At 38.4% G+C, this 22,253-nt stretch overlaps 1 protein-coding gene across 1 annotated transcript in view; it reads left to right on the top strand.

Annotated features, from left to right (window-relative positions):
* The window catches only part of LOC113581555 (copine-9), a 92,717-nt gene that overhangs the window by 49,636 nt on the left and 20,828 nt on the right, over nucleotides 1-22,253 (top strand). Inside the window, exon 8 of the mRNA XM_027016772.3 lies at nucleotides 17,577-17,640. Coding sequence (XP_026872573.1) covers nucleotides 17,577-17,640 — 64 coding nt within the window. The remainder of the gene's footprint in view (nucleotides 1-17,576; nucleotides 17,641-22,253) is intronic.

Here is a 22,253-nt window from a genome sequence, read left to right as displayed (position 1 = left end):
TGCATGCGTACATTGATGGCAGTATCTGTATCCCATGGTGAGAGCATCATTCAGGCTTGTGCTAAATTTAGCTCCGTCTGCCTCCCCAGGTTATCAATATCATTCATATCACAGATGGAGAAACTGATCTCCAGTATGCTGCCACATCCTAATTTTAAATGAGTTCTCTGTTAAATGAGCTCCATCAGCTATGGACATGCATTTCAAGTAGAAGCTCAATGTAATATGCTGAAACATGAATCTTTTTTGAGTTCTATTTTGAATAGTTCTTTTTTATCTTTTTTATATTAAAATATATATTTTAGCTAAATATATATATATATATATATATATATATATATATATATATATATATATATATATATATATATATATATATATATATATATATATATATAATTTAATATATATTTTAATTACCTGAAAAAGTAGAGATATTGAACTGGATGTAACATTATGTATGTAAGTCTTTACTATTGGCTGTGACTCACTGATGTGATGATCTACATTAAATGTCTTGTAGCATTGATGATATAATGTAATATGTATTCCATAGGCCTAATTTGTGCAAAACATGTGGATATAATATGTGGTGTAGCTGCTCCCCATGTCTTCTTTTAAAATTGAACTGAAATGCTTTCTAATGGTGTTGTTCTACACGGTGTCTGCTTTATTCCCTAGCTTGCCATGTTTTGCTGTTTTTCCTTGTTGCTTTTTTATTGGTTCTGGTTTTTATGTTTGAAGTAGCTTTGAGTTTCAGAAAGATGCAATGCAAATACTACAACAATAAATTATTACAAACATCATTAAAGAAAATGTTGTGGTATTTTGTAAAGTGCAAGAAAAATAAAAATATTCGTTCATTCTCTTGAGTGATCTGTTCATTCTCTTGAACCTTCATTTAATGCCTGCCACACATTCAAAAGAAGTGGGGACAGAAGCAAAACAAGAGTGAAAAGGTTATAGAATATTTAAGTTACATCATTTTAAAACATTCCACAATAACATGATAAAATGGTAGCAGGTGAGAATAACAGGTGAGGGAGTCATAACTAGGTATAAAAGAAACAGAGGGGTCATGGCTCACCACTCCAAAAGGTGCCAAACCTTGTGAGAGCATTGTCAAACAGTTCTAAAAGAACATTTGTCAGCTCAAGATTTCAAAGAACTTAAATCTCTAACATCCCTACATTACATAATATTAAGATGCAGAGCATCTGGAGAAAGGCTAGGGGTAATTCTTGAAACCACTGTTGAATGTGCATCGCCTTCAAGCCCTCGGATGGCATTGCATGAGAAACCGTCATGCTACTGTGTTAAATACAGCTACATGGACTCAGAAGGAATTTGGAAAATCTACTATAGAAGGCGAAAGTTAGTATTTTGGGAAAAATGGACATTGAGTTCTTCATGCAAACCCAGACTATTATCAGCAAAAGGTGCAAAAGCCAACGCATCATGGTGTGGGGGTGCACCAGTGCCCCTGGCATGGGTGACTTGCATATGTGTGAAGGCACCACTGACACAGAGGTATATATTGGGATTTTAGAGAGACATATGCTGCCATCAAGGCAGCATCTTTTCCTGGATAGTCCAAGTTTATTTCAGCAAGACGATGCCAAGCCTCATTCTGGACATGCAGTGTGGCTTTGCAGACACAGAGTGTGTGTGCTTGACTGGTCTGTCTGTGCAGTCCAGATCTGCCTTCTATTGAAAATGCATGGTCCATCATGAAAAAAAAGAATCAGACAACAGTGACCATGGACTGGTGAGGAACTGAAGTATTGTATCCAGCAAGAAGAACAGGCAGAAATTCCATTGGCAAACTACAATAATTAGTATCCTCAGTTCCTAAATGATTAAAAAATTTAATTAAAAGGAAGGATGATGTAACACAGTGGTAAACCATGCCTCAGTCCCAACTTCTTTTGCGTATGTAGGCAACAAATTCTAGATTTGCTTATATTTGCAAAATATGATTAAATCGATCAGTGAAAACATTGAAAATCTGTTCTTTTAGATAAATTTAGACAAAGGCTCAAGAGAATTCACAAATTAAAGATACTTATTTTTATTGCATTTTACAGAACTTGTCCCAGCTTTTCCAGAATTGGAGTTTATATTATTATTTTTGTTGATTTTGTTGTTGTTAAAAGTAATATAACTACTTTCAGAAAAACTACTTATAGATTTATAACCCTCTAGCAGGCTCATGCACACACATGACTGTGCAGTTTTATAACCATCTAACAGGCCCATGCACACTCACCACAGTACAGTTAAGACATTCTTGATAAAGCAGGAGCAAGACACTAGAGCAGAATAAAGGAATATTTATTCAGAAAAAGGTTCACCAGAAAACAGATGAAAAAGAAGGTTTCAAGAAAGAAAGATTTGTCTTGCTCAGACTCTAGGGTAGCTAGGACTTTCAATGAGAAGCATTGAACTATGGTACCTGTGGGTTCTAAATAGAAGGAGGGGAACTAAGGGGCAAGTGTGTGATGGTTTAATAATCTGGTGACTGGGTGACTGGCTGTGGGCGGTGATTGACATGTTAGATTTGTGCCATGTTCTGACTGAATACCAACTTGGGCGTGACAGCAGTTTTATAACCCTCTAAAAGGCTCATGCACACTCATGACCGTGCAGATTTTCCTCCCTTTTACTGGGATATATTGAAGGTGTAGATATTTATCATGCTTCAAAATGAAAGGCCTCATATATACCAAGGCCTATATTTATTCATTATTTTATATATTTATGAATTACTTTCATTATGTTGATATTATATGACCAATGCCCTCATAATTGTGATGTGATTTTGCATTACTAAAATAAGCCTAAAATAAACTTTTTTAAATAATGCAATGTTAAACTGGCAATGGTGATTTTAGTAACAAAGCATCTGTTTATGTTTCATCATGACATTAAAATAAGGCTACAGTATCATTTTAATACCACACAAGATACCAAATGCCAAATACCAAATTATTTAAAATCACTATCATTCCATTTAAACTACCTTCAGTATAATTCCTAGTCCTTCAGCAGTATGCAGGAGTATTGCAAATTATAATTATTTGCCACAAAGTAATATTGCACTTTGCACTTTTACTATTATCATTAATAAAATGAATCATATTGTAAGTAATAAGTTATATGTAATGTACATTTTCAACATGTAACATTCTCCCTACAAGTCTCCCCATGTTACTAGGGAGCAGGAGAAGCTGGAGTAGGGAAGAGGATGGAGATATGAGTGGGTGTGTGTGTCAGGGGGGTGGGGGGTGGGGGTGAGGGGTGGATGCTGCTGAGAGCTATTTTGGTTTGATGGAGGAATCAGGATGGGAGCATGGGACTCTGTGTATATCACTGACAGAACCCTGCTCTCATGGGACCTGTTTTACCGAGAGAGAGACAGAGATGGGAGAGGTCAGTACCACTGAGACTGAAAGAAACAAAGTGAGAAATAGAAAGGGCAGGAGAAAAAGAGTGTGTTAAAATGAACATGGCTCTGAATGTTGGACAGTTAAAAACAAGGGGACAGATAGGAAATGCAGCATGCAAAGCTTAAGTGCCTTCTAGAAAATTCCTGCCTGCTATATACACACTTAAATTCACACATAAAACTAATACCTACAGTTGAGGTAAAAGGTTTATGAACCCTTTGGGAAGATCAACATCTCTGCTTGAATAGTTCCTAAAGTGCAATCTGACCTTGTCTATGCAATATGGTCTTTACAGGCCACTTCTGAAGAAAAAGAGTTGAAACTTTTAAGAATGTATAAACTTTTAAGACAGGGGAACAGGATTTCAAAATGCACCAGTGTACAGTTCATTAGTTTACAAATGGAAGACCAATGGCAGCATTATTAACTTAATAGCAATTGAGGTCTTACAAACATGAGTGACCCACTAAAGGGTAAGATCCACCATTTTGATCTCAAAATAAATATCATTCATTCATTCATTCATTGCTGCCTGTCTTACGTTTGTTAAAGTACACATTGTTCCACAGCAATCCTGGAACTTTGTTCTGTAGATAGATGAGAAGAGAACTGAACTTTCTGGTAAATATATGCAGCGTGTATATGTGCCTGGGGAATGGCAGCTTTTTAGGGACCAATGAATCCTACAGCATTATGTCAAGTCATTTTAGCAAACATTCCAAAAACATACGCAAAATGAAAGGGTACTGCATAAAGAACTGTACGAAACACCTTTGGGCAGATCAACACCTCCATAAAGTATTTGGAGTATTATTGTCAGTAAAGAATTTCTAAGTCATCCATCCCTAAATAAATAGGCTCACATACTGCTCTATAATTGTTGTGTTTGAGCCACCTTAGACAAAACCACCATAAAACCAAGACCATAACTAGTCAAGTCTGAGTCAAGGCCAAGACCAACAAGGAGCAAGATGAAGACAAGACTGAGACCATAACAAGGGCTGGACAACAAGGGCTGAGTCAAGATTAAGACCAGAAAAATGCAAGATTTCAACACCATGAATCTGAATTCAAACAAACTGAACACAGCTTGCTACGCTATTCTGTCAAATTTTTGAGTTTATATTAACTTTCACTAAGAAGTAAGTAACATTAAACAAAAAGGTAGTAACAAAAACATATATTCATTGCAAAAGTATCATAAAACCAAGTACTTTGTTAATTGCATTAACTAATTGCATTAAATTAATTGCATTAATTTATGGTTGACCACCTCTATTTGTTATTCACAAAGGGTTTCTTTAATAGATATTGCGTACAGTTCCAAAAAGACAGAGACCACTATATTGGTAAAACAATATAATAAAATAATATCAATAATGAAAAAAAACCTAAAGAAAAATGATGCACTTGTTCAATGCATGAAATCTGGAAGATAACAACAACAACCAACAACAAGTCTTATATTATAATGAGCTAAAATATAATTCAATATTGTTAGCCGTTCTCCCTCGTTCATGCAGTGGAGTGATGTTTAATTGAGCACATTTACAGTATATATTTATAGAGTATATATATATATAATGATACTAAAATATTAAATGAAGGATTTTGTGTGTGTTTTTCTTACTTCACTGTTGATTTTAATGGTACCTCCAATTTACTTTTCTAATGGATTTAATATTGTTTTTAGAATGTTTAAACATTTTCTAGGTTTTACAGTCAAAATTCTGAATATTGCTACCGATTGGAGATTTGGACTATGGATGCTTTTCCCCACACTGGTGCAGGAGAGGAATCAATACATAAGAACTTTACACTTATTTGTTAACTTTCACTTAACGCAGGCCTTTGGGAGACACTCGCAGAACTCACTCTTTTTGATCATTTGATTGACTTGATTTATAATTTTCAGGAAACTCACCGCAGTGTCATTCTTGTAACTACACCATTGACCTGTCATCACTCTTCAAAGTCATTTAGAAGATGGAACTTAAACTAAATGGTTCAGTGCTGATCTCAGCACTTTAGGATGACTGCATACAACTTTTGTGTCTTAATTAATAATTGACTTTCTTGTATGAAAATTCTCTGTAATAGATAAATACACATAGCCTATTATAATTATTAGCCCTCAGGTCTCCTGGTAGGAGAATTGTCCAGAGGGACATTAATTTTCCTTAGGGTACCTCTTCTTTTTGATGTATGCTTACAGAATTCTCCTTTTTTCACACCTCACTCTCTCACACTCACTGTCTTGATTGCTTTGGGAATAAGAATATTCTTCTTGTCACAAAAAGTAATGATATTTAATCTTGTTAGAAACTTTGCAAACCTTTGGAGAAAAGACACAATGAGGTTTATTCTTGTCCTCTTTCCAATGTCAGTCTCTCTTGAACAAGGCTTTTATAAACTCAGCTGATTCTCTATGGCAACAAGAATTATTCATTATTAACTCCAACCCACTAGATGCTTCTCTGAGTTCATTTTAATCCACCCATAAAATATATCAAGATATGAAAATTAATATCCACATTCAGCTACAGCTCTGTATAAAATATTTAAATTTGGAATCAGCTAAATATTTCACACATAATAATACATTTCTGCCATGAAATTTGACTTCGAAATTTTAAAACAGTGTCTATACTTCTGGAGAAAAATAATGGAACATTTAAAACATTTATTTTGTGTCATAAAGGAGCTTTCCAATTGTCATGGCAACCCTAAAAGCACTGCTTGTGTTCAACAGATGAATTATGGCTCAATTTATCCAAGGATCCTGTTAACTCTCAATTTTGTAGTGGTTTAATTTAGAAATATGGTTTAATTTAGAATTCACAAATCTTTGTTCAACCGTTCCACTAACAAACCAACACATTTTAAAGTCAGGCATTGAAATGTTAATTAATGAAGGCAAGTTTGTGATCCCTTTAGGACTCAAAGACTGGGTTACTCACTAGGCAGAAACCCAAACCGCATTACTGGCTCTTTTCATTCTAGTAATGGCACTTTTTACGATTTTATGAGCTTTATCTCACAGGCAATCAGTGAACAGAGCATAGCTTTGGAGAGTATGTGAAGGAAAACCGAATTTGTGATTCTCAGAGTATATGTCTAATTGAGTCTTTCACTGAGCATCACTGTTTTTGTGTTTAGAATGAAATGTCTGATAAAGCGTATAAATATTTTGGAGCATGTCATCTGAGTTCCTCTTCTGTTGTACAAGCCTGTCCCTAGTGTCTGCCAAGTAAATCTAGCAAAAGGGGTGTAACCTGGCCTGAATTATGCATTCTGGAACTATCTTTCTCTACCTTGCTGATTTCTCCCCTGAGGAACATTAGTCTCCAAATATGATTACGCTGCTATTTCTGGTGCTTAAGTGAATGAATGAGCTTTCTCAAGGAGCTCTCGAATCATGTTTCTTCACAACCCAGTTGCAGTAGTAAAGTAATTGAAGTGGCTTGGCCTACTGTGATTTGCTGAGTTATTTAGAAGGTGCAGTCTATTCAATTTGCAGAGCACGGGTCCCACTTAACTGTATTCCATGTCATTGTAATAGGGTGCTTATTGGATGCTGGTCTGTGTTCCCAGCTTAGCTTTCAAGGCAGCTCAATTGCTTTTGAAATTGGTAAAAGTATATTCTCATCCACCTGAGTGTATTTCCGTGTATGTGTGTGTGTGTTCCAGGGTATTTATTTGATGAAATAATATCGACATCAGAGTAATAATGTCAAGAATTGCACGTGTGTGTGTGCGTGCGCGTGTGTGCGCGTGCATGCGTACGTGCGTGCGTGCGTGTGTGTGCGTATGTATGTGTGTGTGTGTGTGTGTGTGTAGGTAGGTGGGTGTGTTTTTATTAAAAGTTCTAAATGATATTGCTTGTCACAGACAGTATGTTACATTTCGTTCTTGCTCTCCCTCATACTCTCTCTCCATCTTTTGTGCTCTTCCTTTTATCCTGCCCTCTCTCTCTGTCTTGCCCTTGCTCTCTAACCCTCCCTCTCTGCCTCTATCAGTGTCTTCTTTGTCTTTCTCAACCTCGTTTTGCTGATCCCGCAGTATAAGTAAATGAGCCCACTTTAGTGCCACTCTTTGTGTTGCCCTCCGTGTTACCCTCAGCAGAAGGATGGATGGATTTAGAGAAAGGTAGAGAGAGAGAGCTTGGCACTGCAACCCAGGGTGAATGTTCTCATCCTGTGACAGGCCCATCAGCCCAGGCAAACAAAGCAGCACCTGTCTCCAAGTGTGAAATGCCTTTCGGTACTCTCTCTCTCTCTCTCTCTCTCTCTCTCTCTCTCTCTCTCTCTGTCTCTCTCTCTCTCACTCTGTCTCTCACACACAGCACCTTTACAAGACATCTCATGCTGAGTTTCCCTTAATGCTTTAGAGACACTTTGTATCTCTGTGTCAAAATCATATTTGTTTGTCCCTTGTATTTGAGTGTCAAGCTAGCAGGTCTCAGTTATCCTTTTATTTCTCCTTTTCATTGTTTCTAATTAAAAAAGTATTTTGACATTGTTGAAGTAACTTACACAAATAGCACTGCATTCACTTACAAGAGCATCACACAAACCAAGACTCTTATGAAAGGAGGTAAAAGGTGACTTGTTTGAAGTCAGCTCAGAAAGATCTCAATGAGGACATATAGGTAGGCTGGTGAGGGGCAAGTGGAGAAAGAAGAGTAAAACTTCCCTATAATACATATTAATATATGGGGTGTATAGTGTAGCCTAACACATAGTGTTAAAAGAGATAAGGGAGCTGCAGGAGACTTATACGATGCGTTAGGAAGTTGTTCAGATGTTGATCATTAATACGAAAGGCACTTTTTAATGAAAGCATTTAAACTTCTCTCTGTGCTACTTTATTGTAGCTGTAGGTATTTACATGTTGGAGTACCATTTAACAGTAAAGTTACTGTTGTACTGTTATCCTTCTTTTCTTAGATAATATTTTAAGTATTTTGAGATCAGATATTAGAGAAATTAAGTAACAACAAATACATGATATTTTTGACATAACCGCAAAAGTAGATAAGTCCTCAGAATCATAAATGACTGCCTCTTAGTATTTCATCATAAAACTATGCACCTGTAAAGTGCTTTGCCTTTATAATAATCAGAGTAAGATACTGTATTCCACTGCCTGAAACATACAACCACAGTCCAATATGACATGTTTTAGGTTACCGTGGCAACTGTGGAATCCATGGCAGTCAATTGGGAAGATGGGGAGGTCAGGCACGCGTCACCTCCAGCTGGGCCAGTCTGTCACTTTGCTTTGCCCTGCACCAAAACTCTCTTTCTGTGTTTGGCTTGGCTAGTGCAGTGGATTCCCCAAATCCTGGTGGTGTCCACTGTAGTATAAACCTGGGGGCAGATAGTGTAGTAATTAACTGAGCTCCACACTAAATGTGCTTAATGTCTCTACTAACTTGAAGAACATTTGAGTCGTGACTGGGGACTGAAACTACTGCATAATTATATATTACATTGAGTTACGAATGTGGTAACCAACGAAAGTTGTAGCAGTTAAATTGCTGGTCATCTACTAAGTTCATTTTAATGTTGAGTAGCCAGGATGAGCAGGACACAAACGTGGAGTTGTGCAGTGTTTATTTAGGGCAAATCCGTGGTTGTAATACATAACACAGTCCATAATAACTGGGATACACAGAGACAAAGCTGGAGTACATGGCAAAAGCTAAATAAGAGCAAGTGAAACATGGAATATAACAAAAACACAAGAGCATGTGAGTGAAACATGTATAGAGTCCACTGGTATTGAAAGTGTTCTGTAGGAGTCTTGGCCCATGCGGACAGGGAAGCTTATTTCAGTTGCCACAAATTAGATGGAGGTACTGACAAGCCCATTCTACATCATCCCAGAGATGCTTTATAGGATTAAGATCTGGGGACTGTGAAGGCCACGGAAGCTCACTGCCATGTTCCTGGAACCAATACTATACGACATTACAATCCTTGTGTCATGGTGCAGTGTCCTGCTGAAATTGTCCTTCTGCCATAGGGTAAACAGCTGCCATGAAGCGATTTGGTCAGCCACAGTGCTTAAGGGCACATCGATTCATGCTTCTTGCACCAAATTCCTCCCAACAACATGGTACAACAGAAATCTGGATTCATCTGACCAGTCAATGTTTTTACACTGCTTAGTGATCCAATTTTTGCTCTCTTTTCCTTATTGGAGTCTTGTCTTTCTGTTTCACTTAGACAGCAATGGCACTCAAACTGTTTGTCTGCTGTTGTAGCTTATCTATTCTAAGGAATGACGAGTTGTGCATTGGAGCACTAGCGTTGTATTCAATTGCAGTTTGCTTGACTGTGCACCGCCTGTTCCTCAGAATGATTCTTGACATGTTTACATGATGAGTTGTTTACATCCACAGGATCCCCTTTTGCTTTCTTTGATCACACCATTCCCTGTATGCAGTCAACACTACTGTATGAGAAACTCCAGCTAGACTAGCGCCAATGACAATGCTTCATTCAAAGCTCCAATCACTCAATTTATCTACAGACACTCAAACTTATCTGCAGAAAACTAGCTCACCTGACTTTATGCTGCAATCTGGGGTCATGTGTCTAATTTCCAAACAGGGAAGTTCCAATTGTGAAAGGGCAGGTGATTCTAATAAAGTGGCCATTCAGCGTATTTATAAGTACATCAGATTTGGTAGGGGCAACTTGCTGTCCACCAGTTTTATATTTCACATTTTCTATTTCCGTATTAATTGTGAGTAGTGACTCCAGATAAAAGTGTTAAATGATATAGGGACAATTCATTTTGATTCAGCAAAGATGATGTAACAGATTTTTATTGCAAGGTCCTTTATGAACTATTTTTCCTATTTTGTTTTTCCTTTGAAATTATCTAAATGTGGCACTGTTTAAGCGGTTTCCAAAAGAAGGGACTTGCATGCTGTTTTCATAGACTAGGTAATTGCCGAAGTGGGAAAAACAGCCCTTCAATCATTCTGAACAAATTGCCCATGTTTTATTCCATTTATCTTTTTTTAGACTTTGAGTCATTTTGACAATTTAGTGTTCTCCAGATGATGAGTCCGTAGAGAAGAGATGTTTTTTTCTGTCTATCTCCCAGAAGTGATCCTAATACTTTGAGAATCTTTTTGTCTTTCTTTTTTTTGGGGGTTGTTTGTCAAATGATAGCTATGAGAAAATATATCAGTTTTTAGAGCTAAGATGACTGCCTGAAGTAGAAAGTGACAGATAAGAGTTGCTGCAGCTGGGATAATGTTTGTGATATTACAAGAACAGAAAACTTCACATGCCAGGGACACTAGGGTGACACAAGGGTGGCCTTTTTAATGCCCCCAAAAGACGACATCACCCCCTTCTAAAGGAGGACACATGGAGGTCCAATTTGATCTAGAAATCTATATAATATAATTGTATCTATATAATATAATTGTATTTGTCCTGTCCTTTATTTATTATTGTTTATTTTTTATTTAATGACATTTTGCACTATATTGGACTGTTTGCACTTGTGTAGCATGTTGTCTGTTGCACTGTTGTTTTTGTGTTGCACCATGGTCCTGGAGGAACATCGTTTCATTTTTGTTGTGTACTTGTATATAGCTGAAATGACAATAAAACCTCTTTGAACTTTGAACTTGAACTAATAGTTATTAATCTATATAATATGTAATAAAGTAATATTTTACTCTGCAACTCAAGTTGTTGTTTTGTTTTTTTCAGAATTCTCACATCAATGCAAACATTCTAACTGACTAGTATTTAGAATGTGGACTTTCTGCCATTAGCCAGTAGGTGAGGTATGAGGGATCTGTTAAATCAATTAAATGCATGGTGTTTGTTTCACAAGTATATGACCCAGTGACATGATAAACAGTAATAATGGAAAACAACTACCAGTTCACTCCAGATGACAAACTGGTGTTCATCCAGGCATTCTTGCAGACCCAGGACTGGGAGCTGAAAAACCAGACTGTCTGGCCTAAAGCCAGATGTCTGGCCGCCATAAGTCACACTACTGGAGATTGGCCTGAGATGAGCTACCAGTCTGAGAGAGTGAGGGCCATCACAGACTAACTCTGTGACAGATGTAGGCAGTCATCACACCTTTCCGAGCGGCCATTCAGGCAATGCTGCTGGTCAGCTGAATGTACCTGGAGGACATCCTCTATCACTAACTGTTCAGTTCATGGCTCTGTATGAACACAGATGGAGTGAGCCATCTTTCCTTTCCAGTGAGAGCATTCCCAGGCCTTGCAAGGGATTAAACTCAACAAAAAAACATATTGCTGACTGATATTTGTACTGCAAAATGTTTCTGCAGGCTTCAGACTTGGTTTTGATGTTCTGTTATGATTATCGCTTCTGCATCAGTGTGCTAAATATCTCATTTAACAAATCTTTATTCACTTATAGGAATTATAATTATAGGATCCTGTTGACTGAAGATTTATAAATTTAACCCGACTTAAAAACTAATCAGTGTTTTCTGGGTTTGAAAAACTTGTATCTGAAAGTTTATATATATATATATACACATTTATATATACATAGCTACAGTACACTGCAGTTACTCACTTTTAATCTTCTTTATATATATATATATATATATATATATATATATATATATAGAGAGAGAGAGAGAGAGAGAGAGAGAGAGAGAGAGAGAGAGAGAGAGAGAGAGAGAGAGAGAGAGAGTGGTTTGTTTGGGGGTGTGTTAGCTTTCATGCTAGTGTATGAGTAGGTACCTTATAACTGAATGTAAAAGGATATGATGAGTCACATGAATGGAGCACTAGCACTTGAGCCTGGCCATGGGCTCCTTCAGGTTCAAGGAATATTCATGTGATACAAATTATGCATGCATATGTCTAAAGTTGTTTAAAACTTTTGCTGAGGACCTGATTTTTAATTCTCATTTGTGTGAAAAGAGCAGATTTACCTTGTAAATTTTACTTGTTTGTGTGAGTTGTGTGTGTGTGTTTAAAACATACAGAGAGAGAGTTATATTATTTTTAATTTGAATCTGTTTTCAGCATGTACCTTATATGTGTATATGGTGTGTGAGTGACAGTGTGTGTATGTAGTGTTTCTGTGTAGGTGTGTGTGAGTCTACATGTTTAGCTCTGTTGCATAATGGAGTCTGTATTTCTGATTGTATAACCTGTGTGTGGGAGATAGAGTCCTTATGTCCCACTTTTTTCTTTCTCACTCACTCTTTCCCCCTCCCTCCCTCTCTCTCTCTCTCTCTCTCTCCCTCTCCCTCTCCCTCTCCCTCCCTCTCTCTCTCTCTCTCTCTCTCTCTCTCTCTCTCTCCCTCTCCCTCTCCCTCTCTCTCTCCCTCCCTCTCTCTCTCTCTCTCTCTCTCTCTCTCTCTCTCTCTCTCTCTCTCTCTCTCTCTCTCTCTCTCTGTGTTCCTTTTCTATGACTAGTCATATTTGACTTTATGATAGTAGAGGTGTAGGAGAGTGTCCAAAGTCTCATTTAAAGTGTGTGTGTGTGTGTGTGTGTGTGTGTGTGTGTGTGTGTGTGTGTGTGTGTTTAGAGGGGTTTCACTGCAGGACATAGATTAGAGGTAGGTGGGTGAGATATGACTGGAGTTTCCCTGAGAAGCACCAGACACTCCAGTCCCCACGGTCATGTAGAACATTTTGGTCACCCACAGTAACATTCTTATTTCCAGCAGTTACTCTTGAACATTTTATCTTCAGTTAAATTGCTTTGTGAAGCAGTACAGAATTCAGTCTAATTACATTTTAATGATTTAACCTCTGGGACTTTGGATAAAATTGTTCTTCCTTTCACAAACATTAAATATTATCTGTTATAGCTTTAATTGTGTTTGCTGGAAAATAGATCACTTTAACTGTTGTGACTTAACTCAAGCCAAGTGCAGTTAAGGTCAAAGATTATTAAGCACTGGACTTTAATAGAGGCTCATTTCTCAAAAGCAGTTAGCTTTGTTAAAATAAGAACATTTGAGCTGTATTTTATTAGTAGTTGAAACAAAGACCAGAACCCCTTGAGGATTAATTATGTTATAATTGCCAGTGTGAGGTTTAACTTGTCTTATAGTTCAAAATCCACTGCAGCAGAAGAGGGAAGTTTGTGTTGATACATGGTTTTGCGTGCGTGTGCGTGTGTGTGTGTGTGTGTGTGGGTGGGTGGGTGTATGTGTGTGTGTGTGTGTGTGTGTAAGGGGGAGGGGGTGTTAACAACAACCTGGCAGTGAGGCAAACAAGTCACTGATCCCAATTTCAACCAATTTCAATTGTATTACACCAAGTTCTGGAAAGCAAATCATTGTCATATGAGACCTTGTGTGATGCACTCTTATCTGTGCTGGCAAAAGTGATGCAACTTGCTGAGGCAATCTGGCCATGAGAGGAGGAAATATAGGAGCCCTGACTGTTGCTAAACTGCCTGCTGGCATCATTATCTGTCTAGAAGAGCGTCCATCCACCTACCTGGAGCGCCTCAGCTCCCGGGCTTTGCTGCTCCTGTTAGCTTGTCTGTGGAACAGGCATGCTCACTATAGTCTGAAGAGAGGTGAAGACTAGTTTCAAATCTGCAGTGTGGTTTTATGCAACATGGAGGATGCACAGCACAAGTTTATTATTAAATTATGGATCAACAAAAAATAAATCAAAATAGGTCAAAATGAGTGTAATGATTTTAGTCACATACAGTAATGATATTTTTAGTGTGAAAAACCCATGTGTATTGGTGATGTAGGTAAATACAATGGAATGGGGGTGTGGGTTTGTATGTGCATGGCCATGTATTTATTTGATGATCTGTCCCAGACCCTCTATTTCTCTACTCAGAAAAATCCCAATTACATTTCCATTTAAGTCTAGCTAGAGACAACTAAACACTGTAGGAATTCATTTAGTAATAGGGATTTGTCTGTAGAAAACCTGATAGAGGATTTAATTGAATAGAATTAAGTGTAATTCATTTTGTGCTTGGACTGAGGTCTGTGTGTCTTCTTCCATTTAAAGAATCTAGTTCACAATTCTATGCAGATGCAAATGACAACATGAAGAACTAATTTCAGGTTTAACTGATTACAGGTATTTGTGTACCTACTGTAGCATAATTTACCTGTACGCATAATTTATCTTCCTGATTAAGGACTCTTTGATGTGTCCTTCTGTCCACTGCCCTATGCGTGTACAGTCTGCCTATTACTTTTTTTTGTTGTTTTTCTTGTCAGAGCCATTGCACATTTTCACATCTCATTTTGCAAAGTTTGATTGACTGCAGACCCTTTTTAAACTTGTCATTGTGGCGTAGGATTGAGAGATATGGACAAAAATCAGTGAACCCTTCAATTATTCATGTGCAAGAGAATATTAGCTAAATTCCTCTGAACTGACAAGAAACCATTTAGATTCTAGGTTATATGATGAATTCTCTTTGAAGGAAAACTGTAATCTTAAACTCTGGGATGAATTAGTTTTAAATAAAAGGCTATGTCCAGAACATTACACTCAATCTCCTCTGGAGTGTCAGTCTTCTTTCTGCTTGTCGCAGAGCACTTTCTCAGTCAGGCCTCAGACACAGTCGTACAGCACTATTACAAATGTAACTTAGAATGGAGGGATTCCCCATTCCACTTTCATCTTCTCCAAAGCTTCCATTTAATGAGAAGACAGAGGCATTGATTGCCTCATTCATCTCTGGATATATAATTTTGTCTCTGCAGAATGAATGTGTGGGCGGTGGGTTTTTGCTTAAGCTACACACTGGTAACATTGGTGCATTTCTGCCACCTCTAAGAGCCATTGATAGCAAAAGTGCTTCCTGCATGTCAAATTACAAAAGACTGCCATACATGATGATCTTTGTGGCTGGGTTTATAGAATTATGCGTAGCCCTGTAAGTAGACATTAAGTCTTATTGCCCCTTTCTTTCTTTTTCTTTCTCTTTCTTTTTCTTTCGTTCTTTCTCGTTCTTTCTTTCTTTCTTTCTTTCTTTCTTTCTTTCTTTCTTTCTTTCTCACCACTCATGATGAATATTGAATCCTGTCTCCTCAATTTTCTTCCCGTGCTGTTTACAGCACAGTTTTTTTTCTTTTCCTGCTACCCTACCCTTTTCTGCGACTGAGCAAGGCGTGCTTTATCCACATGATGCCATCACTGCCAGGGCGAATATCGAGTGAGAAGCACTGGGTTGGGGTGTGGAGCTGAGGTACTGAGCGATAGGAAGCCTCCTGTGGACTGAAGATGGAGGCTGACTAGGTTTGCAGCTCAGCCCCTTAGACCTCTCTCTGTGCTGTGCTGACTTCCTCCCTCTTGCTGCATTTGAATGGGCAGCCTACATTCGTCTTTATTCACAGTGCACACTGTTAAAATGCAGTCTAGGTCAGGCCGTGATGAGGAAGGTGTGTGAAATATATGTGTATGATATATGAGAGTGTGTAAGTGCAAAAGAAATGCAAAAGAGCAGCAAACAGCAAATAAATCTCTAAACCCTAAACCCCTAACTTAGCTCCACCTAAATGAAGATAAACAAACACAAACTACTTCCTTCATTAATTCCTGCATTATTCAGACAATATAGACAAAGCCAAATCCTACAAAATGGAAGCCACACCCTACTGCCAGTGAGACGATTTGGTGGTTTTTATATATATATATATACATATATACACACACACACACACACACACACACACACACACACACTGCCTGGCCAAAAAAAAGGTCACGACCTGGATTTAACTAAGCAAATAGGTAAGATAATTGGATAATTACTGCATGGGTGATTATGTTTCAGCTGGCAACAAGTTATTTAACATTAACTGATGCAGTGAGTAGCTTCTCATTTGTTAAACAACCATGTCGAAAGACACATCCTGTGGTCGTGGAAAAGATGTTAATCTGTTTCAGAAGGGTCAAATTATTGGCATGCATCAAGCAGAAAAAACATCTAAGGAGATTGCTGAAACTACTAAAATCGGATTAGGAACTGTCCAACGCATTATTAAAAAGTGGAAGGACAGTGGGGAAACATCATCTTCGAGGAAGGAATGTGGTCAGAAAAAAATCTTGAATGATCGTGATCGGCGATCACTTAAACGTGAGCTGAAATCAAAGAGTAGAAAAACAACAGTAGAACTCAGGGATATGTTTAATAGTGAAAGCAGGAGCATTTCCACATGCACAATGCGAAGGGAACTCAAGGGATAGGGACTAAACAGCTGTGTAGCCTTAAGAAAGCCACTTGTCAGTGAGGCTAACCGGGAAAACAGCTTCAATTTGCTAGGGAGCATAAAGATTGAACTCTGGAGCAATGGAAGAAGGTCATGTGGTCTGATGAGTCCAGATTTACCCTGTTCCAGAGTGATGGGTGCATCAGGGCAAGAAGAGAGGCTGCTGAAGTGATGCACCCATCATGCCTAGTGCCTACCGCACAAGCCTGTGGGGGCAGTGCTATGATCTGGGCTTGCTGCAGTTGGTCAGGTCTAGGTTCAGCAACGTTATGTGCCCAAAGAATGAGGTCAGCTGACTACCTGAATATACTGAATGACCAGGTTATTCCATCAATGGATTTTTTCTTCCCTGATGGCATGGACATATTCCAAGATGACAATACCAGGATTCATCAGGCTCAAATTGTGAAAGAGTGGTTCTGGGAGCATGAGACATCATTTTCACACATGGATTGGCCACCACAGAGTCCAGACCTGAACCCTATTGAGAATCTTTGGGATGTGCTGGAGAAGACTTTGTGCAGTGGTCCAAATCTCCCATCATCAATACAATATGGGGAAAAATTAATGCAGCTCTGGACAGAAATAAATGTTGTGACATTGCAGACGCTTGTGGAAATGATGCCACAGCAAATGCGTGCCGTAATCAAAGCAGTCCAACAAAATATTAGTGTGTGTGACCTTTTTTTTGGCCAGACAGTGTATATATATATATATATATATATATATATATATAAACCACCATAGGTAAACCCATATGTGCCACTAATAATATAAGAAAGATAACTGCATACAGAGACGCATCAGCTTTTCTATTGTATTGCTGACTATTAGTTTAATGAGTTATCGCATGCTCTCTGCCTTTCACTCTCTTTTTGTTCTTTCCAGTGGGATTCCAGGGAAGAAGTGTGGCACCATCATCTTAGCTGCAGAAGAGCTCAGCAACTGCAGGGTCAGTTCACCAGCACATTCACGCATACACACACACATAACACATCAACAGGTCTCAAAGCTTAATTATCATGCCACAGATGAGGTCACCTGTGGCACTGATCAGTAATAGAACCGATTCTAAATCAGATTGCAGGGCCAGATTTTCATTCTAAAAACAATGAGTTCTATTTTAGTGGGGTCAACGGAGTTTCACCACTATTACTCTAACCACTATTATTAGTAGTCTATTGCAAAAAAATGTAAGTATACGAATATATGCATTTCAGATTTGGGGGCAGCATGACAAATGACCTTAGAAACACTATATATACATATACAGATGACTGTCCAAAGTCTAGGGCCTCTCTATTGTCATAAACAGTTTGTGTTAGGTAATCTTTAGCCCTTAACATATCTATACCCTTTATATCACATATGAATATATTCAGTGGATATATACTGCACTTTAATGAAAATAACAGCTGTGTGAATCTGCTTGTGCCTTTAAACACTGGGATATTTTGGTTGTTTCCAGTAATTTTATTAATTTTGTTACTTCTGAGATGTGATATTTATAATTATTCTATGTAATTATTAGTAGCGGACACTTGAACTGAGTCAAGGCAATCAGTGTAGCCTATATTTACTTTTTCCCATTCACACTTAAGACTATGCTGACATAAATATAATCATAATAATGTGCTGAAGAAAGCAGAAGATTGCCAGTGTGAAACATCAGCACTGGTTCTTCATGATAATTATGATTATAAAATGATACAGAGTGAAAGAGATGCTTGTTCATTGTTTATTCTTCTGGAAACAATTTTTAATAAACTATTTTCATTATTCTCTCAAAATTGTATTTTTTAATCAGAGGTTATACCAGGGTATCTCAGCATCTAATAATAAATATGTTTAAAAATATACAAACTGATTCTGGTAGAATAGAAAGGATTAACATGTTACTTAAATAAATGTGAATCTAAAGGAACTAATGGAATGTAGTCCCCCTTAAAAAACATGAATAATTTATTTTAGACTTTTTTCATATTTTCTCTTGGAATAATTAGAAGCAGCAATTAATAGAAGTGGATGGTGAGATGATTGCCTGTTCCTGCAGTCAGCCAGACCATAATGGTCTGAATAATGAGAGAGTTGGACTCCAACAGAGATGTTACTGTACGCATGTTACATAAGCCTTCATAAGAGGAACTGAAAAGTTACAGTCATGAAGTGTAAAACAGTAGTGATTAGAATCCTATCATTTCTCCCTGAAACACTCATGTTCATGTTTTTCTCAAAAATAACATTCATTCATTTTCTGAATGTTTTAGTTTTCAAATGTTTTTTTCATTGTTCTTGATGCTTGTTTTGTTTTTGTGTATGTATCGCACAACAAAACAAAGCTTCCATATACTTCCATAGGATTCCATAGGAATCAGTTGTGTATAGCTGTCACAATACGGCCCCTCCTCCCAAACGTCTCTGTGTGTGTGTGTGTGTTCATCTGGTTGGCCACGCCTTCCTTGTGTTTCACACCTGCTCCTCGTTGTGTATCATTAGTGTGTGTGTATATTAGACTTTTATCCAAATGTGAATGTCGTCAATGTTTGACTATGATAGCCTATGAGCTACGTCTTCGTTGTCTTGTGTGAAAATAAACATGTTTTGGTTTTATGTGACACGTCCCCGCATGCTGCTCTAACTCCTCATCATGGCAATATCGTTGCATCCGATTTCGGAATCACATGTTCAACTGTACTGGAAAGTGATGACACATTGATGATGATTATCCGTTCAGTCGGACCCGACTTTAGGTCTCTTTATGAGACATCATTTTCCAAGCTTTCCTATTTTTGACAGCTTCTTTCAGTTCTTTTATTTGGATGTTCATGTCAGCCTTGATTGTATCTAACCAACGTCTTCTTTGGCATCCTCTTCTTCTGGACCCACTGGCAATGCTGAGCATTAATAATGTTTCCAGGGAATTGGCTGGCATGACATGTCCGAAATAGGAGAGCTGCTGCTTGGTGATTTTGCCCTCTAATGATGTTCTTGGTTTGACATGCTCTAGAACTGTTTGTGACCATATCCGTCCACAAGATGCACAGCATTCGCCTCCAACACCATAGCTCAAAAGCAGCAATTTTCCTTCTGTCTGCCTTTTTCAGGGTCCAGCTTTCACATGCGTACAAGGAAATCGGAAATATGATTGCATTGACCATGCGGATTGTAGTTGCAATGGTAATATCTTTACTCTTCCATATCTTTGCCATCCCTTGCATTGCACTGCGGCCAAGTGCGATTCTTCATTTGATTTCTGGCCCTGGTTCGCCACTGCAGTTGATCTTGGATCCTAGGAAGATGAAGTCTTGAACCGATTCAATTTCTTCATTGTCGATTTTTATGTGGACTCTACCATTGCCTGTTGTTGTCAGTACTTTTGTTTTCTTGATATTCAGGTACAGTCCCATGAATTTTAGGTCTTTTACGCTTTCTGCAAGCAAAGTCATGCCATCAGCGTATTGAAGATTATTGATATTTCTCCCACCAATTTTCACTACAATTGATGATTCATCCAAACTGCATCTCCTCATAATCTTTTCGGCATACAGATTGAACAGGACTGGCGATAGAATGCAGCCTTGTCGCACTCCTTTATTGATCTCAAACCAGTCATTGTTTCCAAAAGCTGTTCTGACTGTAGCTTCTTGTCTTGTATCGAGCAACTGAATTAGTTTTACCAGATGTCCTGGGATGCCCATTTCCTTCAGACATTTCCACAGCTTGACGTGTTCAACACAGTCAAAAGCTTTGCTGTAGTCAATAAAACACATGTACACATCCTTTTGATATTCACGGGTGTTCTCCATAATCCAGCGCAGGTTTGCAATTTGATCTCTAGTTCCGCGTCCCTTCCGAAATCCAGCTTGAATGTCTGGGAGCTCCCTTTCAGTTAATGTAGCCATGCCTTTCTGAATAATCTTCAGTAGAATTTTACTTGCATGTGATATAAATGCGATGGTCCGATAGTTGCCGCATTCTTGCGTATGACCGTTTTTGTGTAACGGGACAAAGGCTGATCTTGTCCGATCTTTGGGCCATGATTTAGTCTTCCAGATCTGTTGGCAGAGTGTTGTTAACACTTGGGTTGGCACTGGCTTGAGTAATTCAGCTGGTATGTTATCAGTGCCTGGTGCCTTCATGTTTGATAGTTATTTCAGAGCGCAGGCTACTTCTTCCTCCGAAATATCTGGCTCTTGCTCGATTGTGTCTTCTTGAATAGCTTCTTGATTTGCTTGATTGCCCGCATACAATTCTGTTGTACATTCTTGCCACCTTTGCTTTATTTCATCTTCATTCTGCAGTACTTTGCCATTCAAATCTTTGATGGTCGCTGCTTTGCGAGGTGCAAAGGGTGCCCGTGCCTGTTTAATATGTGCAAAGAGCTCCCGAGTGTGACCTTGCTTGTTAGCATCTTCCAATTTAGTGCACCGAGTATTCCAGTAGTGCTCTTTATCACGCCTCGCTTCCCTTTGAAATTCCGCATTCAGCAATCTGAATTCAATGCTCTTTGCTGTGGATTTGGCTGCACGTCTTTTGTTGGCAGTTTCAATCATTGCATCTGAGAGCCATTGCAGTCTTTTTGCTAGTTTTTTTCATGGAATAGTTTGCTTTGCTGTGTCTGTTATAATTGATTTAATTCTTTCCCACAGTTCCACTGGATCTTTCACGTTTGTGTCTAGTATCTGAAATCAATTTTTTATTTTAACTGCATATTGAACTGGAATGTTATTTGTGTCAAACATCACAAAACATCGAGACCTTTTGAGGGTGTTAAATCATAGTTTGATTCGTGCAACAAGCAGCTGATGGTCAGAACCACAATCCACACCAGGGAGCGTTTTGACTGCTTGACGGTCACCAGCCTCATTCCGTTCTCCTAGTCCGAATTTTCCTACAACAGGTTTTTCCTCTCCCGCACCTACTTTTGCATTGAAATCCCTGGCAATGAAGATGGTATCCTTGGCGGGGACTTGGTTAATTGCTTGCTGGAGATCCCCATAGAATTTTTCTACATCTTCTTCCTCTGCGTCTGTGGTGGGTGCATAAACCTGCAGGATCGTAAGTGAGCGAGGCTTTGCATTGAAGTGAACAGAAATGACTCTGTCGCTGATGGCGTTACAACATTGGACGGCCTTAGCAATTTTCCTATTTGCTATATGGGCTACTCCATTGCGTTTGATGTTATCATTTCCAGAGTAGTAAACTGTGTAATTATTGCTGTTGAGATAGCCACTGCCTTTCCAGAGAAAGGCTAATACCAAGAATGTCAATGCTGAGTTGTTCCATTTCAGCTTTGACTATGTCCAGTTTGCCTGTATTCAGGCCATGGACGTTCAAAAGTTGTGAATCTTCGTTAAATGCAGGCAATTTCTTTCACCTGGGGTAGCATCAGCAGACTGGAGTCCACAAGGCTTTGTCCAGCTCACATCATTAGATCCCAAACTACTTGAAATTCATCCTTGTTCTTGTGCTTCCCTGGTCGATTGTTGGGTGCTTTCCGGCCCAGGGGGCCCACCTTCCGGCACCATATCTGAGTCTCTTTGGTTTTGTTCCATAAAGTATTTT

Source organism: Electrophorus electricus, chromosome 7 (genome assembly GCF_041902795.1).
Source record: "Electrophorus electricus isolate QZ-2024a chromosome 7, ASM4190279v1, whole genome shotgun sequence".
In the NCBI taxonomy this organism is placed as follows: domain Eukaryota; kingdom Metazoa; phylum Chordata; class Actinopteri; order Gymnotiformes; family Gymnotidae; genus Electrophorus; species Electrophorus electricus.
Note: the sequence above shows the minus strand (reverse complement) of the source record. Positions and strands in the feature narration are given on the sequence as shown.